General features: G+C 43.5%; 2 protein-coding genes across 3 annotated transcripts; one reads left to right on the top strand and one right to left on the bottom strand.

The window, feature by feature from the left end:
* Nucleotides 1-2,082: 2,082 nt before the first annotated feature.
* Nucleotides 2,083-2,884, bottom strand: LOC141040685 (protein FAR1-RELATED SEQUENCE 6-like). The gene is made up of 3 exons (XM_073506801.1): nt 2,861-2,884; nt 2,439-2,763; nt 2,083-2,375 (listed from the first exon to the last, which is right to left on the bottom strand). Exons 1-3 carry the CDS (start codon nt 2,882-2,884, stop codon nt 2,083-2,085), a joined length of 642 nt encoding a protein of 213 aa, XP_073362902.1.
* A 2,070-nt stretch (nt 2,885-4,954) lies between these two features.
* Nucleotides 4,955-9,667, top strand: LOC109771058 (uncharacterized). Of its 2 annotated transcripts, none has more exons than XM_020329770.4 (7): nt 4,955-5,293; nt 5,386-5,434; nt 5,515-5,566; nt 6,955-7,115; nt 7,202-7,321; nt 8,811-8,960; nt 9,448-9,667. In XM_020329770.4, the coding sequence occupies exons 1-6, from the start codon at nt 5,010-5,012 to the stop codon at nt 8,958-8,960; spliced, it is 816 nt and encodes a 271-aa protein (XP_020185359.1). In that variant the 5' UTR covers nt 4,955-5,009; the 3' UTR covers nt 9,448-9,667. The 2 variants fall into 2 exon arrangements, with proteins under 2 accessions (XP_020185359.1, XP_020185358.1); XM_020329769.4 differs by having other exon boundaries at nt 9,443-9,667.
* Nucleotides 9,668-15,132: the final 5,465 nt, after the last annotated feature.

Genomic DNA, 15,132 nt, shown 5'->3' with positions numbered 1-15,132 from the left:
TGCTCACAGACTTGACAATCCAGAATGAATAGGTCTGAGTTTCAGATTTAAAGCATAAGGTGAGTCCTTGACTCAGAAGTTGCATTCAAAAGCATAAAGCAAGTCCTCATCTCACTGCGTACACGACAAGATCATAAAAGACGCTAAAAGGATGAATTCAATCCAGAAGCATCAACTTCGCGAAGAAGTGGCATCAATTTCATAAAGATGACTACACACTACAAGATCACAAAATGGCATGCTACACTATTTTTCTCCTCTTCGGCGTAAGCTTCTTTGCAGGCCTCACAACAAATTCTGGTGGAGAAGTGGAAGTCTCTGTTTCCATAGAAAGTTGCCTGCATAATACATCAATTTCATGCATTAAAAAAGTTGCCTACAAACAACAACAATTGAAGAAAAATATCAATTTTCGTCACCTCCTTGTGATTGGACCAGGGCTGCCTTGTAGGAAAGCGAATGAAGATGTCTCTCCAAAAGGGCTACCAAGGGATGATTGACTACAAAAAAGGCATTGTTATAATATATATGACGACACATTTGTAGAGATAAGGAAGAGAAGCAAAAAAAGGTTACCTCCTCGTCATTGGGCGAGGGCTAGCGTGTGGGACAGCCAATGGAGATATCTCTCCAAGAGGGCTACCAAGAGATGATTGACTACACAAAAATACATTGTTTATAATATATGAAAACATGCCACATTTGTAGAGATAAGAGAAGCAAAAAATGTTACCTCCTCGTCATAGGGCGAGGGTTGTGGGGCAGCCAATGGAGTCATCCCTCCAGGAGGGCTACCAAGAGATGATTGACTACACAAAATGAATTGTTTAAGAGAAAAAATTTCACTTATGCGGAGATATTGAAGAGAAGAAAAAAAATACCTCCTAGTCCTAGGGTGAGGACTGGCTTGTGGGACAGCCAATGGAGACAGCCCTCCAAGAGGGCTACCAAGAGATGATTGACTACAAAGTATGCATTGTTTAAGAAAAAATATCCCATGTCCACTTGAGAAGTTGAAGAAAAGCATTAATTTTACCTCCTTGTGACGGGACGAGGGCTGCCTTGTAGGACATCTCCTGGGATTATTCAACATCAACTTCGGTGTTTGGTTTTATCTTTCTAGATTTTGGGTTCCTGTCAACACATTGAACCAATGTTACAAACAAACAGCAGAGCAAATGTCAATCAATAGAAATTACCTTTTCTTCACTCCATTAGTTGGACAACCAGCTTGCCTATGTCCCAATTGCTTACACTTCTTGCACCTGTTTTGGCTTCCTAATTGACCTTTTGGTGGTGGTTTCTTTTTATAATTTCCTCCTCCCTTTTCAAGGCAACTTCTCAATCTTAACTTCCTTTTTCTTCCTACTGAACTTTTGGGGAGTGGTGCATGTAATAAAAAATCTAATTTAACATTAGGCCATTGTGACCGATCTGTGAGAGGCTCAACAACCCCCTATAAGCTGCCCTAAACCTTTCTAGAGAGTAGTACTCATGAAGATAATCTTCCATCTCCACGTTCCTTTTTCCAAACAAGAAAGCAAGTGCATGTTCACAAGGTTTACCTGTGTGCTGCCACTCGAGGCACGTGCACTCACTTTGTTCTATGTTAACCACATGCCTCAAATTGTCTTTGCTGATGTCCCTCACCTCACACTTCCAATTACTTGATCGGGTAACTTTCAAGTGCCCAAGTCCTCTTGTTCTATTATTCACTTGTTGTACAACTGCTGGAAGCATCTGCCCTTGTAGCTTCTCCCCAATCTTTCTCCTTTTCTCGAGCAATTTCATTATCTTTCCGTTAAGTGTGTCAGCCAACCCATCTACAGGAAGATCTTTGATTCCTTTAATCCAATTGTTGAAGGACTCCGCGAGGTTGTTATGAATGTAATCACACTTGATCTCGGTGTCAAAACTAGACCTCATCCACTTCAGATTGTGGTAATCTTGCAAGTACTTGCCCACAGTTTGGCTGGATTCTAGAACCTTGGAGAAGTGGTACTCAAACATGGAAGGTCTCTGTGTCTTGGCCGCGCCCCACATGCGTCCAACTATGTCACCACGATATCTTTTTGAGAAATTCTACATCAAATGCCTGAAACACTCCCTTTGTTCTGCCTGGGGGAAAACTTTCTTAACTGCATTTTCTAAGCCTCTGCATGCATCGGTACATATAGCAAGCTTTGAAACTGGCCCTAATGCTCTATGCAATTGTGTCATGAACCATGTCCAATTATCCTCATCTTCAACCTCAATAAAACCAAATGCAAGAGGAAACATCCAGTTATGACCATCTAAAGCGGTACATGCAGCTAAATGACCATTCCATTTCCCATTTAATGCAGTTGAGTCTATGCTAAGATAAGGCCTACATCCTGCATGGAATCCATCTACACAAGGCTTAAGTGCCATAAAGAATCTGTGAAAGTAAACTTTACCATCCGTTACTTTAGTATCGACCTCAACAATGCTTTCAGGAGATCTCAATTCCATCTCTGCTTTAAAATTGAATAGGTACCGGAAGCTACTACCCCAAGACCCATAGATCTCATCCTTTGCTCTTTCTCTCCCCTTCCATACAGTGTCATAGCCAGTGGTTACATTCCAGTCTTCCTCCAACTTCTCTTGTAAATCCTTGCAACCAATGTTTGGAGTTTTCCTCAAAATTTTCTTAGACCTTTCTCGAACCCAATCCTGTGAGGCCATTGCTAAATTTAGTCTGCTACTTGAAACACATGTGTGCGCCGGCCCTATCTTGTTAACCTGCATACAGAACAAGGTTGTTAGTGTCGTACAATAATAGGATGCTACTATAGTACAAAATAATAGAAAAATTGAATATAGTAAGCTATGTTGGTACCCTGGTCTTTGTCTTATCAGCCATCAAACGACATGTTATTTTCCATGGACAATCCTCGGCCATACAATGTGCCATCCACACTCTTATTAGCTCTGTGAGTTCCAAGGTTGAATTCTTCATTAATTGCCCATTGCCTCACAACCCTCCTGCAATCTATCATTGTTGGAAAGATTGAGCCTTTCTCAACTTTTGGATAATCTTTGTCATATGTCCTTTGGGACTTGATCATCAACTGGTATAGCTCCTTCAGCCACTAACTCATCACTAACATGGCACGCAACAATCGGAGCTGGCTCATTTAATGGTTGAGCATCCTCGGCCTCATCCTCAATTCTGAGTACCACACACATGTCTTCATGGGATATAGGATATATTACATCATCACCAATAGGAGTTATCGCAATAGCGGACCAATCAATGACTTCACCATCAGATTGCATATATATCGAATTGCTAAGAAAACTACCAGTTGTAGAATCATTGACACATGTCGCACTACTAGCATTTGACTGGTAAACGTCAGAACTTGAGCCGATGATATTGTCCACAATCTCACTAGATGGGATACTTTCAGAGCAGTATTATGTTGTAACCCCATTTGCGATGTCCACAACTTGAGCTAACACTAGCAGTTCTTTTTCTTCCCATCTCTCAAGAAATGCTGTCAGCAGCTTCCAATAATTATCAATCCTCTCAACTGACTCAAAGTGCTTGTCTTGGCACAAAATGTGGACCTCTTGCCCACTTCCCCAAACAATTTTGGACCGAATGAGTTCTACCATTTTTTCAACCGTAAAATGTTTCATGTTAACCTCAAACTCAACATGCTCGGCAACTTGACGCTCGCTGCCATCGTCAAGCTTTGCGACAAATCGGAGAACTCTAACAGTTAATTTATAAATGACAACGCGCGACTCCGCACCTCCTTCCCTACAAAATTACACAGAGTTTTGAAACAAAAACAATGGTTAGGTCTAACTATTCATCAACCACCGGTTAACATTTCATGGAGTGCTCCAACTGAAAGATTATTTTATTGACTAACCCTTCTGGAACTGCGCCCTCCGGCTCCATCACGGCGAGCAAAACCTTTTACTGTCCTGAAGCCAACACACTAGCTCTCCTCCACAAAAATCTCCATGATCTAAGGTTCCTGGATGACTCGGCCACTTCTGGAATTATGCAACATTGTAATAAGTAGTCGTCAGTAAAGATGAAGCAGTCTGTAGTTGATATTGTTAAACTGAATCTCATGTGTTATAGCAGTAAGTGTAATCCCTGTTCAGTCCATGGTTTGTATTACCAGCAGGAGAAGAAAGGAATGTATTACCAGCAGGAGAAGAAAAGCAACAAACGAGTCCAATAAACCAACGGTTCAACAAACGATCGTACAAATGTACATGTCCGCAGGGAAAATATGATAGTACGAAAGAAAAGCATCAGTAAATAAATCGTAGCTAGCATATGGAAGTGCCTTGATCCATCAAATATTACTCGAACAATGCAAGAATCACGTCTCTCTTTTTCTCTTCTTCACAATAAGGACCTCAGCTTGTAAGAAATTAACTAACCATGACCGTAAACGTAGGGAAAATGTGGGAGAAACCTGTGAGAGATAAAGAGAGAGGATGGGAGGAAACCTGTGACTCACGGCCAGATGAGGCGGCGGCGGCGGAACTGGTGGAGCGACGGGAGACGAGAAGAAACGGGACGAAGCGCTGGGAGATGAGGGCAGCACGTCGGGGTAGAGGCACGGCGAGGCAGCGGCGATGGAATTGGCGGCGCCGACGTGTGTGGGAGGAAGCCGGCGAGGCGGCGATCCGTCTTCCTCGCTCCTTCTCGTTTCCCTCTGTTCTCGAAACAGAGGTTCGATCGAACCAGTTGAACCAGGCAGAAAAGACCAAAGGGCAAAATCGTCCAAAATATTATGACGTGTAGCCCCAGACCTGAGAATTGAGAAAAAAAGTTAGCTTGCGCCATTTAATCTAGCCATGAAGGAAAAGTGTGCCATTTAATCTAACAGAAAGAAAGATGTGCTATTTTATCAAGGTACGAGGAAAAACGTGCTATTTTATCAAATTGCTCAAGGTTTAAACCCTATCCACCAGATGCACTGCTCGAGCAGCTGCAAGCCCTCTAGCCGTACGCCATGGCGCACGCCGCCGCCGCAGCCGCCGTGCCGCTGCGCCGCCCGCTCCTCCTCTTCCTCCGGCCCGCCCGCCTCCTCTCCTTCGTCGCGCCCCGCTCGTCGTCCGTCCGCGCCTACACGCGCGCCCTCCGCCCCCTCGCCCCCCTCCCCTCCGACGACGAGGACCCGGACGACGGGGACGGCGCGCCCAGCCGCAACGAGAAGAAGCGGGAGGCCCGCCGCGCCGTGAAGTGGGGCATGGAGCTCGCCAAGTTCTCCCCTCCCCAGATCAAGCGCATCGTCAGGTGCCCCCATTTGCAGCCCCCATTTCCCCTTGCTTGGCAGGATTTTCAGGCGAGGGTGCCCTATTGATTGATTCTGATTTTTCTCTGGGCAGGGCCGCGTCGCTGGAGCGCGAGGTGGTGGACGCTCTCATGCTGGTGAAGGTACACCCATGGTTCTGGTAACGAGGAGCTCGTGATGAATCACGAAATCCTGACATTTCTGTGTGCTCATTGTCCTGCAGAAATTCGGGCCCGATGTGCGCGAAGGAAGGAGAAGGCAGTACAATTACATCGGTATGCATGTTCATTTTTGCGCCCCTTGCATTTCCTGGACCACGGAGATTGGGTCTTAGTACTATTGGAATTTTAGAATGAATGAATGCCAGATTTGAGGGATTCCATCAACTTGTAGTATCTTCAGTCTTGTGGTAGTGTGGTTGCCTGGCTGTTTCCAATTTCATGTCGACCTGTTGGAGCAGGCTAACTCTTAGATGTCGGATTTCCTTTAAACAGTTAAAAAGTTTTCAATCTTAGTTTGGTAAATTGGTAATGTAGCCATGTAGATATTGCTAAGTGCTAGGTAATGTAGTCATATAAATGCTGACAAGTGCTAACTAGAGAGGGAGGGAAGGAGGGAGGGAGAAGTCTCACTGAATGCAATACTTTCTAGTGGTTGTTTCCGGGCCAATGCTCTTTAGTTTTGTCAACTCAGTAATGCTTTTTTAGACAAGTGCAGAAACACGCAGGAAAGATTAGCTGTAGTTTGAATAGAGGTTGGATTAACACATGCTATTTTGCCCTGTCAGTGTATGGATGTTTTTAAGCATTTGAAGTACTGCCTTAGTTGTGAGGTATTGCCAGTAATGCTAAATTTATATGAGTAAATCATTTAGCTTCAAGGAAATATGTATGACCTCAATTTTTTGAAGGATCTTTATTGTATAGTTTTCTTTTGCATTTAGGCTGTGTTTGGTTTTGAGCCAAAGCTGGCTTCGCCACAATATTGGTGTGCCCATGAGTTTTGGCCGCAGTTTGGTTGGACATCAAATATTTGGCATGCTCAGCCCAGCCGGTGTCTGCCTGTGCAGTTCTCACCAATATGCGGGCGAGCCGAGGGCGACGAAATCGTCCGCCAAAATATTGGCTGCTAGCCTGCTAGCGTCCCCGCATACTATGCTTGTGTGTCATGTAAGCTGGACAATCAATTAGCTAGATCGTATACTTGCACATCTCCTACGATCTTATAGATCAAGCCGGCTTGTACGTGTTGTTTCACTTGGCCAAGAGCGTGTACATGGTGCTTCACTCTAATTTTTTATTTTTTCTAAATGTTTGATCATGATGATTTATGGGCTCCTTATGCAATTTTTTAAGTTAAGACCTCAGTTGATGATATGTGGCATGTTAATTGGCTACAAACCGAACTGAGACCCAACCATTTTGCCAAAAATTGGTAGGTGCTATGGCTACAGTCCAAACAACACTACCAATTAAAAATCACTAAAGCAATAATCATTCAGAAAGACATTATCAGTAAATAATAGCTGCTTCTGGAGGTTATATTTTTTAAACATATTTCCCTAAAAGAATAACTAAATAAGTAAGGAATAAACTACTTCTGAAGGTCAATTTTCGTATATTTGCTATTTATTTCATGCTAATATGTGATCAGTTTCTACCAGGAAGCCTACTTCGCGGTGCACAGCCTGAATTGATGGAAGATCTTATCCATTCTTTGAAGAATGGAGATGAAAGCAGGATACAAGCCTTATTGAGTGAAGTGGCAGACAAATCAATGCCGATTGAAGATGAGGAAGTGGGAGAGTTACCTCATGAAGAAGAGGTAGCCAATATTCTGATATTCTTAATATGACTGGATTTACATAGTAAACATTGAACTAATGGTTAAGTATTTCTGAATTTCAATAGGATGAGGGAAATCAAGAGTATATGGAAATTGCAGATAGATGGTTTGAGGGCCTCGTCTGCCAAGACATTCCAGTTACCAACGAAGTTTATGCGATTCATAATGTTGAATTTGATCGTCAGGTATTATATGCACATACTTTAAATGTTCATTGGACGGCATAACTAAATTAACATGTCAGTTCATGTGTTGACTCGGAAGTATGAGATAACAAGGACCTTCTGTGTAGCCTAGTCCTGTATAGTTTTCCAAATATATTTATGCTAAAACCTTTTTTGGAAGATATGTAACTGAAGTATCAGAAGTGAGGTTCAACAGTTAGTCTCTAGGAATAAGATCCTATTATTAGGAAGGTTCATATTAGTTAAGATTTTATTCTAGCGGTAGAAGCCAACCTCCTCTATAAAAAGAGATGAGTCACTACCGTACTCATTAAGCAATGAAGACTATCATCTTTCGCCAAATTCATCTTGCACCTGTAGGGTATTTTTGGATGGTGGTCGAAGCAGACCCTACCAATTTTTTGCCCATGACCAAAGTTTTGTGTTTGCGGATGGTTGCCAATATTTTGTCATGCCAATGCCCCTTTGCCCACTCTAGTTCACTTTTCTTGCCAACGTTCGCCAACTCATGGACTAGCAAAAGTTTGACCAGAATTTCGGCTTGCCAAATATTTGGTAGAGCAATCTTGGGCTAAAACCAAGCATACTCGTAGTCTCTTCTTATCCAAAGTTTCCCATCCAAGCAACCAGCATCTTGGCGGTAGTTACCCATGAGAACGGCTATGGTGATGCCTTCTCTAGCTAGGGTGGCAAAGCATTCAACAGCAACACTGGCGGCGAACCAGGAAGCTGTGGCGATGCTTCCCATGGCTGCAGCTGAACAGCATGGGAAGGTGACAACAGTGCATCAAGTAGCAATGGTGGTGCACCAAGAAGCTGCATCGACAGCACTCCATCCAGCCTTAGCAGTAGTGCTGCCGAATATTGGCGAAGATAACCCCATACTATCAGAACTAACCAATACCATCGTAACTGCATTGACAGCACTGCATTCAGCCTTAGCAGCAGTGCAAGTAGCAAGAGGTCTGCAGTGATGGCAGCACCCCACACATCGGTCGATGTGAGGCTTTCTGCGGTGGTGGCAGTGAGACCTTCCACGGTAGCAGCAGCACACCATGCGGCAGTGGTGGTGATGACAGGGATGCCTCCCTGATGGTGCAGCAGTGCTTCAGGCCATTGTGGCAACAATTTGAGGGGGTTGACACCAGTGATAGTCGATTAGTTCTCTCGATCTCTCTGTTGTTGAAGGAAAACAGGTGCAGCTCCTCTCTTTATCTAGATGAGGTCAGACCCAAAGTATAATCTAATCATAACTAACCAACACCATCGTAACTGCTAATATGATTGTGCCTCCCCCCCCCCCCCCCCTAGTCCTTATGTCAAACATAAACTATGTTCACCATGTCAGGCTGTCAGTTATAATAGTTCTAGCAGTTTATGCATCTACAATGGGTATTCACCACCCAAAATATACTGGTTAAAGAAATTCAACTGCATCTGTTATGATTCAATGTTTGGATCACTCAGCTTCACGGACATTTACCAACAGGAACTACGGAAACTTGTGAGAATAGTCCAAGAGGTCCAAAAAAGCATGGGAAATAAAGATAGCGGAGAAGGATCTGATAGAAAGCTTTCCAGGGCGAAGAAACCACTTATCATGTTCCTTCGCTCACTTGCAAAGAAGACACTTGAATAGGTGAGTCATACGTTACCCAGATAGCTTCTAATATGTAATTGTTTTCTCTATATCACATTATCACTGCAAAGATACTACCTGATGTGAACACATCTACTCCCTCCGTTCCGAAATATAAGTCTTTTTAGACATTTCAAATGGACAGCAACATACGGATGTATGTAGACATATTTTAGAGTGTAGATTCACTCATTTTGCTCCGTATGTAGTCACCTATTGGAATCTCTAGAAAGACTTATATTTTGAAACGGAGGGAGTAAATGTCTACCCTTAGCAAAACGTTGCAAACTCGCAATAAGCTCTATAAAAATGTGTTGTTGATCTCACTGTTGGTATTGCGAAGCAGGGCGTTCAGTGTTAGCTTTAGTTTGTTTTCCTTGGATCCTGTTCTTATTTTTACTCCATTTAATCAGAATATCTTTCTCCCATGTACATTTCTGGTTTTGACGATGTTTTGACTTGTGTGTTTGTGCGATTGGCAGGGCAGGACGTTGAGGCGCAGAAAAGGAGGGAGACAAATAGTTTTAGCAATTTTTACTTTCAAAGTGCTAAAGACATGTTAATGCTTGACCCTCATGGTAAAATTCTTAGTGACAGCCTTATACAGCGATCTGTTGTTAAGTATGGATTTTGAGCTATAGTTTACAGGAAGCGGTGCTTTGTAGTGCCAGGTAGCTAATTTCCTATGAACATTTAACTTTTGCTGATCTAAACGCGAAAATAAGTTCATACTCCCTCGGTTCCAAAATAAGTGCCGCTGATCTAGTACAACTTTCAGCGACACTTATTTTGGGACTGAGGAAGCACTCCCTCCGTTCCTTAATATTTGTCTTTTTAGAGATTTCAAATGGACTACCATATACGGATGTATATAGACATATTTTAAAGTGTAGATTAACTCATTTTGCTCCGTATGTATTCACTTGTTGAAATCTCTAGAAAGAGAAATATTTAAAAACGGAGGGAGTATAAAAGAAGCCTCATGCACACTAAGGTATGTGTGCTGTCATTGCTGTTTGTATGTATGTTTGAGTGCGCTGTAGTTATTAAAACTGAACCTGTGCTATCTTGTACTCCGGTTTCAATAAAACTAGGTTCGCCATTGGCGTACTCTTGGAAAAAAAGGGAGAAAACTGTCAACAATTTAATTGGAAAAATACAGGGCGTACACGATTTTCATCCTTTTATATGGCCGGTACCATCAGTGGCAACCGGCCACGATGCCGGCCGGCACCCATGATCGACCTAACAGTAAAGCGTGCGTGCTGCGACCAGGAATGTGAATCATCTCGCCGGAGGCCACCTTGATTTCATCAAGGAGCTTAAGGCAGCCGGCGTGCATTCCTGTTGCCTTTGAAGAGGGTATGAAAGTGCTAGTCCATTCAAGTTGAAAGTGTTTTTTCCCAACTATGTATATAGAGGAAATATAAGCGACTGATGTGCGTGCGGGCGAAGCGAATGCGGATAAGCGGCAGAGCAAAGAAGGTGAACTATGCGCGAAAAATAGAAGTTCCTGTGGTGCGGCCGCTACAAATATAAGTTTTCCAATATGCTATAATTCTGAAAAAATGAGTTAGCTAATCTTCAGGTACATGAAATTTTGTTTGTGTCAGTGATTTCCAAATGAGACTGGCGATGAGGTTGACGCGAGGAGCGCCAGCGTCGACCCCGGCGGCGAGGCCGAATCCGTACCTTGCCCGAAGGTGGGGAACGTTGCGGAAAGCAACAAGCCGCGACGTCGTAGGCAGAGGCGAAGAAGCAGACTGTGGTCCGGCCGGCGGTTGTTAGGGGCGCAGGGGAGGAAAACATCGTGGGCAGGAGGTTGAAGAACTGTGCCTACACGATCCTGACCATTGGACATTAATCTGATGGTCCAAAAAATTAACTGATGGTGAAATCTTTTCAGATACATGATGAATAGGTGCTAATTTTTTTTTTTAGAATCGGCGCTAAAATATGTTGTTGTATGTTCATGATGCGGCATTCCAAAAAGAAAGAAAAAAAGTTTGTCTTGCAGCTTCACACCGCCACTGCTCGAGCGCTATTTTCTACCATACGTCCGAACAAGCCACACCCAGAAGCCAAGCACGCCGGCAATGAGGACGCCAAGAACGCAATCTATGGCGACGACCATCCACGCCGACCCAAAGTACGCCAGAGCCTGGTTCACCACCATGACGGGCATGCCGACCCGGACCCAGCCGACGTCGACGAGCGCCTCCTGCAGCGCGACGGGCGCGTCCGGCAGGCACAGGCTCATGTGCGCCGCCGCCGCCGCGATCAGCGCCATGTAGGCCCCCCACAGCACCATGGCCGGCAGGCGCCACGGGCGGCTGGCGCCGAAGGAAGTGTGGGTGTAGAGCGCGTACGCCCAGGCCGAGGTGCCGCCGACGTACACGGAGGGCAAGATGACCGCCGCCGCCCACAGCACGGCACGCGAATCGCCGGCCCTGGCGTTCGCTTCGCCGACCGTCGTCAGAGCAGGAGGCCCCGTGGTTCCGGTCTCACTCTCAGCGTCGGTGGCCTTAGCACTCTTCACCTGGTCAGGCATCTTCATGTACGATGATCCTCTCTTTGCTACGTACCAAAGTACTGTAGTATGTTATGATATACTCTCTCACTAATTGTTTTAGATTTGTTTAGACACGGATGTATCTAGACATGTTTCAGTGTTTCATATCTACACAAATCTAAGACAATTAATTTGAGATGAAGGTAATACTATCATGGAAATAAGAGACATCAGCTACGAACAAACCATAGAAGAAACTTTTAGAAGAATCTGCTATACAACTTACAAAAGCATAATTTTGATGAATCCAAACAATCTCTCAGAGTCATTCCGTCATCTACATCCGACGTCCGATGTCTCTCCAATGATGTATGATCACATCACCAACAAATTGAAACACTATTCATTATAATAATTGTGTTAATTGCAGTTAATTTGGGAAACCATATTGATTGCAATTTAATTTGGAAACAACATTAATTGCATTGGTTGCAATTAACATTGAAAATCATATTAATTGCGCAAGTAGTCTTCCTGATTGCCTTCTTCCCCTCATCGTATCAGGCCCCGATCGACTAATGACATTGGCCGGATGCGGTCAATGTAATAGACTCTTCATAATGTCATGTCCTGGTTGCTTTCTTCCCCTCATCGTATCAGGCCCCGACTAATGACAACCGCGGAAGGGAGTGTGTTTCTGCAGTGATGAGGGTGTAGTCAATGTCATAGACTCTTTGGTCGCCAAAGTCTCCACATTCCAAAAGCAGCCGACGGTCAATCCACCCAGCTGGAGATTCATGCGGAGGCAGCGCCTGAAGCTCGGTTAGAGCAGGTGGGAGGCAGCATCGGTTAGGAAGAAGTGGGCAGCCAGCCGCGACTCACCACCGGCAGGAAGAGTCGGTAAGGTCAGCTGAATGATATCATTGTTGTTTTAAAGTTGATTACATCGAATAGGATTGAAAGGCTGAAATGTAGTTGAGAGATATGAAAACAACTATCAGGTCAAAGTAAGCACCACCTGCTACGCAAGCGATGTACGGCGATGGCGAGCGCCACTGAGTGTGCACGGTGCAGAAGTCTCTATGGGAAGGGGGGCGGCTGTCGGGTAATATCTTTCTTCCCATCTCTCCCTTTTTATCATTTGCGGTCTTGCCAAACATTGGATGTCACATCTCCAAAGAAGTTCATTACTGATCTGAATGGAACATATGTTCAGTTGCAATTCTGGATATTTACACAATTGTCTTTGTTTCTCTTCCAGATTTTATTGAAGCAAAAAATTGGTTTCTGATGCATTCAAAAATCAATAATCATCAGCGGCAACAAAATTTACAAGACCGGCCAGTGGATGGTGACTATCTCCACACTTGATCTTCCTATTTGACACTGCATAACATATTATGGCGTCAGAAGAATAGTCTTCTGTGACGCCCGCAAGAGGGACGTGGTCTACATTGAGCAGTACTATGATGGCGCCGGAGTTGTAGAATATGAATAGGGGAATGATCATAGATGCCAACACCTACAGTGTGATTCATCTTGATAGAGGTGCAATGGATTCGTAAGTAGTTTTAATGTTTTTTCTAGATAGCAAGTACTTAAGCTTCTGCAATCATGAAAAACAAAAGAAGGGACCAGTAGTCAGGTTCCATTAATCCTTCTATAGGTGTTCTCTTTGATGCCTTTCCCCCTTCATTACCAGTACAATTATGCTTTCTCTGTTAACCTTCTGGGTGGTGTTCGGCGCTGTACTCTTGACCTTGAAAGTGTATTTGCAACTCTACTCATAATACTTTTGTGTGATAGTAATGCTTTTGTGTGATAGTGAGGCAATTTAGTTGCATGCCTTCAGTTACAAAAAAAGTAACAAGAGTTGTTAAAAATACGAATGGGTCATCAATGGTCATAGAACAGGAGAGCAATTTGAATGGGCAATGGAAACATGAGTAAAAGAAGCAGCTAAACGAAGGCCGCTCGCCCAGAGTGTCTCGGAGGAGGGTGTCACTGCCGCTGGATTGGCGAATGACTACTTCTTGGTGGCGTATGGATGTCGCACTGTATGCATCTTGATCTGTAGTTGGATAGTTCCTGACCTCATTTCAGGAGGCTGATTGGAGCCCGGGACTTCACTTTTCTCCTTACTGATAAATGCTCCCGTTCATTAATTTGGTAATGCTCATGACATTGCACATGAGTTGCTGTGAGCCAAGCGATAGAAAAGTTTGAAACTAATGCTGCAGATGATCTTTCTTTTCTTCTTCTTTGTGACATTTTTTTGGGTTCAACATGTTGATAAGAAACCACTTCCTCTGTTTTCAAATATAAGTCTTTTTAGAGATTTCAATGTGGACTAGATACGGATGTATATAGACGGATTTTAGAGTGGGATTCACCCATTTCCACTGTATGTAGTCCATATTGAAATCTTCTAACAAGACTTATATTTAGGAACGGAGGGAGTACTTTGTTTGTAGTCTTTGTACAACCTGCTTTGTTCAGAAGAATGTTCTATCAGGCAACCATGTCTGGTATGTTCACATGACTTCTTTCATGTGGCTGTTCCTCACATTCCTTTGCTTCCAACTATTCCAGCCAGCTGCAATGAAGTCCTCCATAGAGAAGGGTTTGTAGAAAATGATCTTGGCATCCCAGATAAGCAGGTCGGGGTCAAAGCCAGTGCCGAGGGGGATTTCAATGGATCACCAACACGAGAAACTGAAATGGCAGGACCAGAAAAGATGGTCCCAGATCTCACTGCAGCCAGATGTGCAAGAACACATCGATGATCATCTGTGAGACTAACACTGAATTTTTTTCGATGGAGCATTACCTCTGCTATTTAGCTTCTAGAGTACAATCACTTGTACGTACAACTATAACACCTAGCAGCATGGTTTATCCCCTTCTGGTTCTACTATTTCTCTACAGTGATGGCATAGGAAGAGCATGTGTATATGTTGAGGTTAGTCTTCTGAAACCAGTGCTGCAGATGTTCATTGTAGACTCAGCATGTGTATTTATTTTATTTTTACTTCTTTGTGACGTTTGTTGGTTTGGCATGTAGATAAGAACATTTTTTTTAGTTTATGACTAATTTCATGTTAGCATTTTTTATGCTGAGTTGTAGATATCAAATATTATCGATCCATGCATCTTATTTACTTTTTTGTCGTCAGTTAATCGACTGACAGAGGAGAAGTATACCATACCCAGGAATCAGCATTAGCATAGTCCAATGTACAATTTAGTTCCAATCAAACAGCTTGCATTCTTGAGATTTCAGCCGGCTTTTGCAGTGATTTATTAGCAGTTTGTGTCCTTGACGGAATCACAAACTAAAAAGGAAACAGATTACTGGATCGGACGTGGAAGGGGAAAAGCAATCGCCAATCGGAAGCAAATCCATACACCAACTCAGACCAGCAAAAGTTGGACTAATGTAAAGTACCCAACTTTCAGAGATTGGACGCCTAGATTAGTACACAGAAAAAAGTACAGGCAACTTAGTACACGCCCAGATTACACAGATTGATTTTGATTTCTAAAGAAGAGCAAATCTCCAAGTATACTCCAAGCTACTGAGCCAACCAGAGCAGATCAATCTACAAGCAATCTCCAAGCTACGGACCCAACCATAGCCAAGGAGCCATAAGTATATTC

Source organism: Aegilops tauschii, chromosome 2 (genome assembly GCF_002575655.3).
Source record: "Aegilops tauschii subsp. strangulata cultivar AL8/78 chromosome 2, Aet v6.0, whole genome shotgun sequence".
Taxonomy (NCBI): domain Eukaryota; kingdom Viridiplantae; phylum Streptophyta; class Magnoliopsida; order Poales; family Poaceae; genus Aegilops; species Aegilops tauschii.
This window is presented reverse-complemented; position numbering and strand designations above follow the sequence as displayed.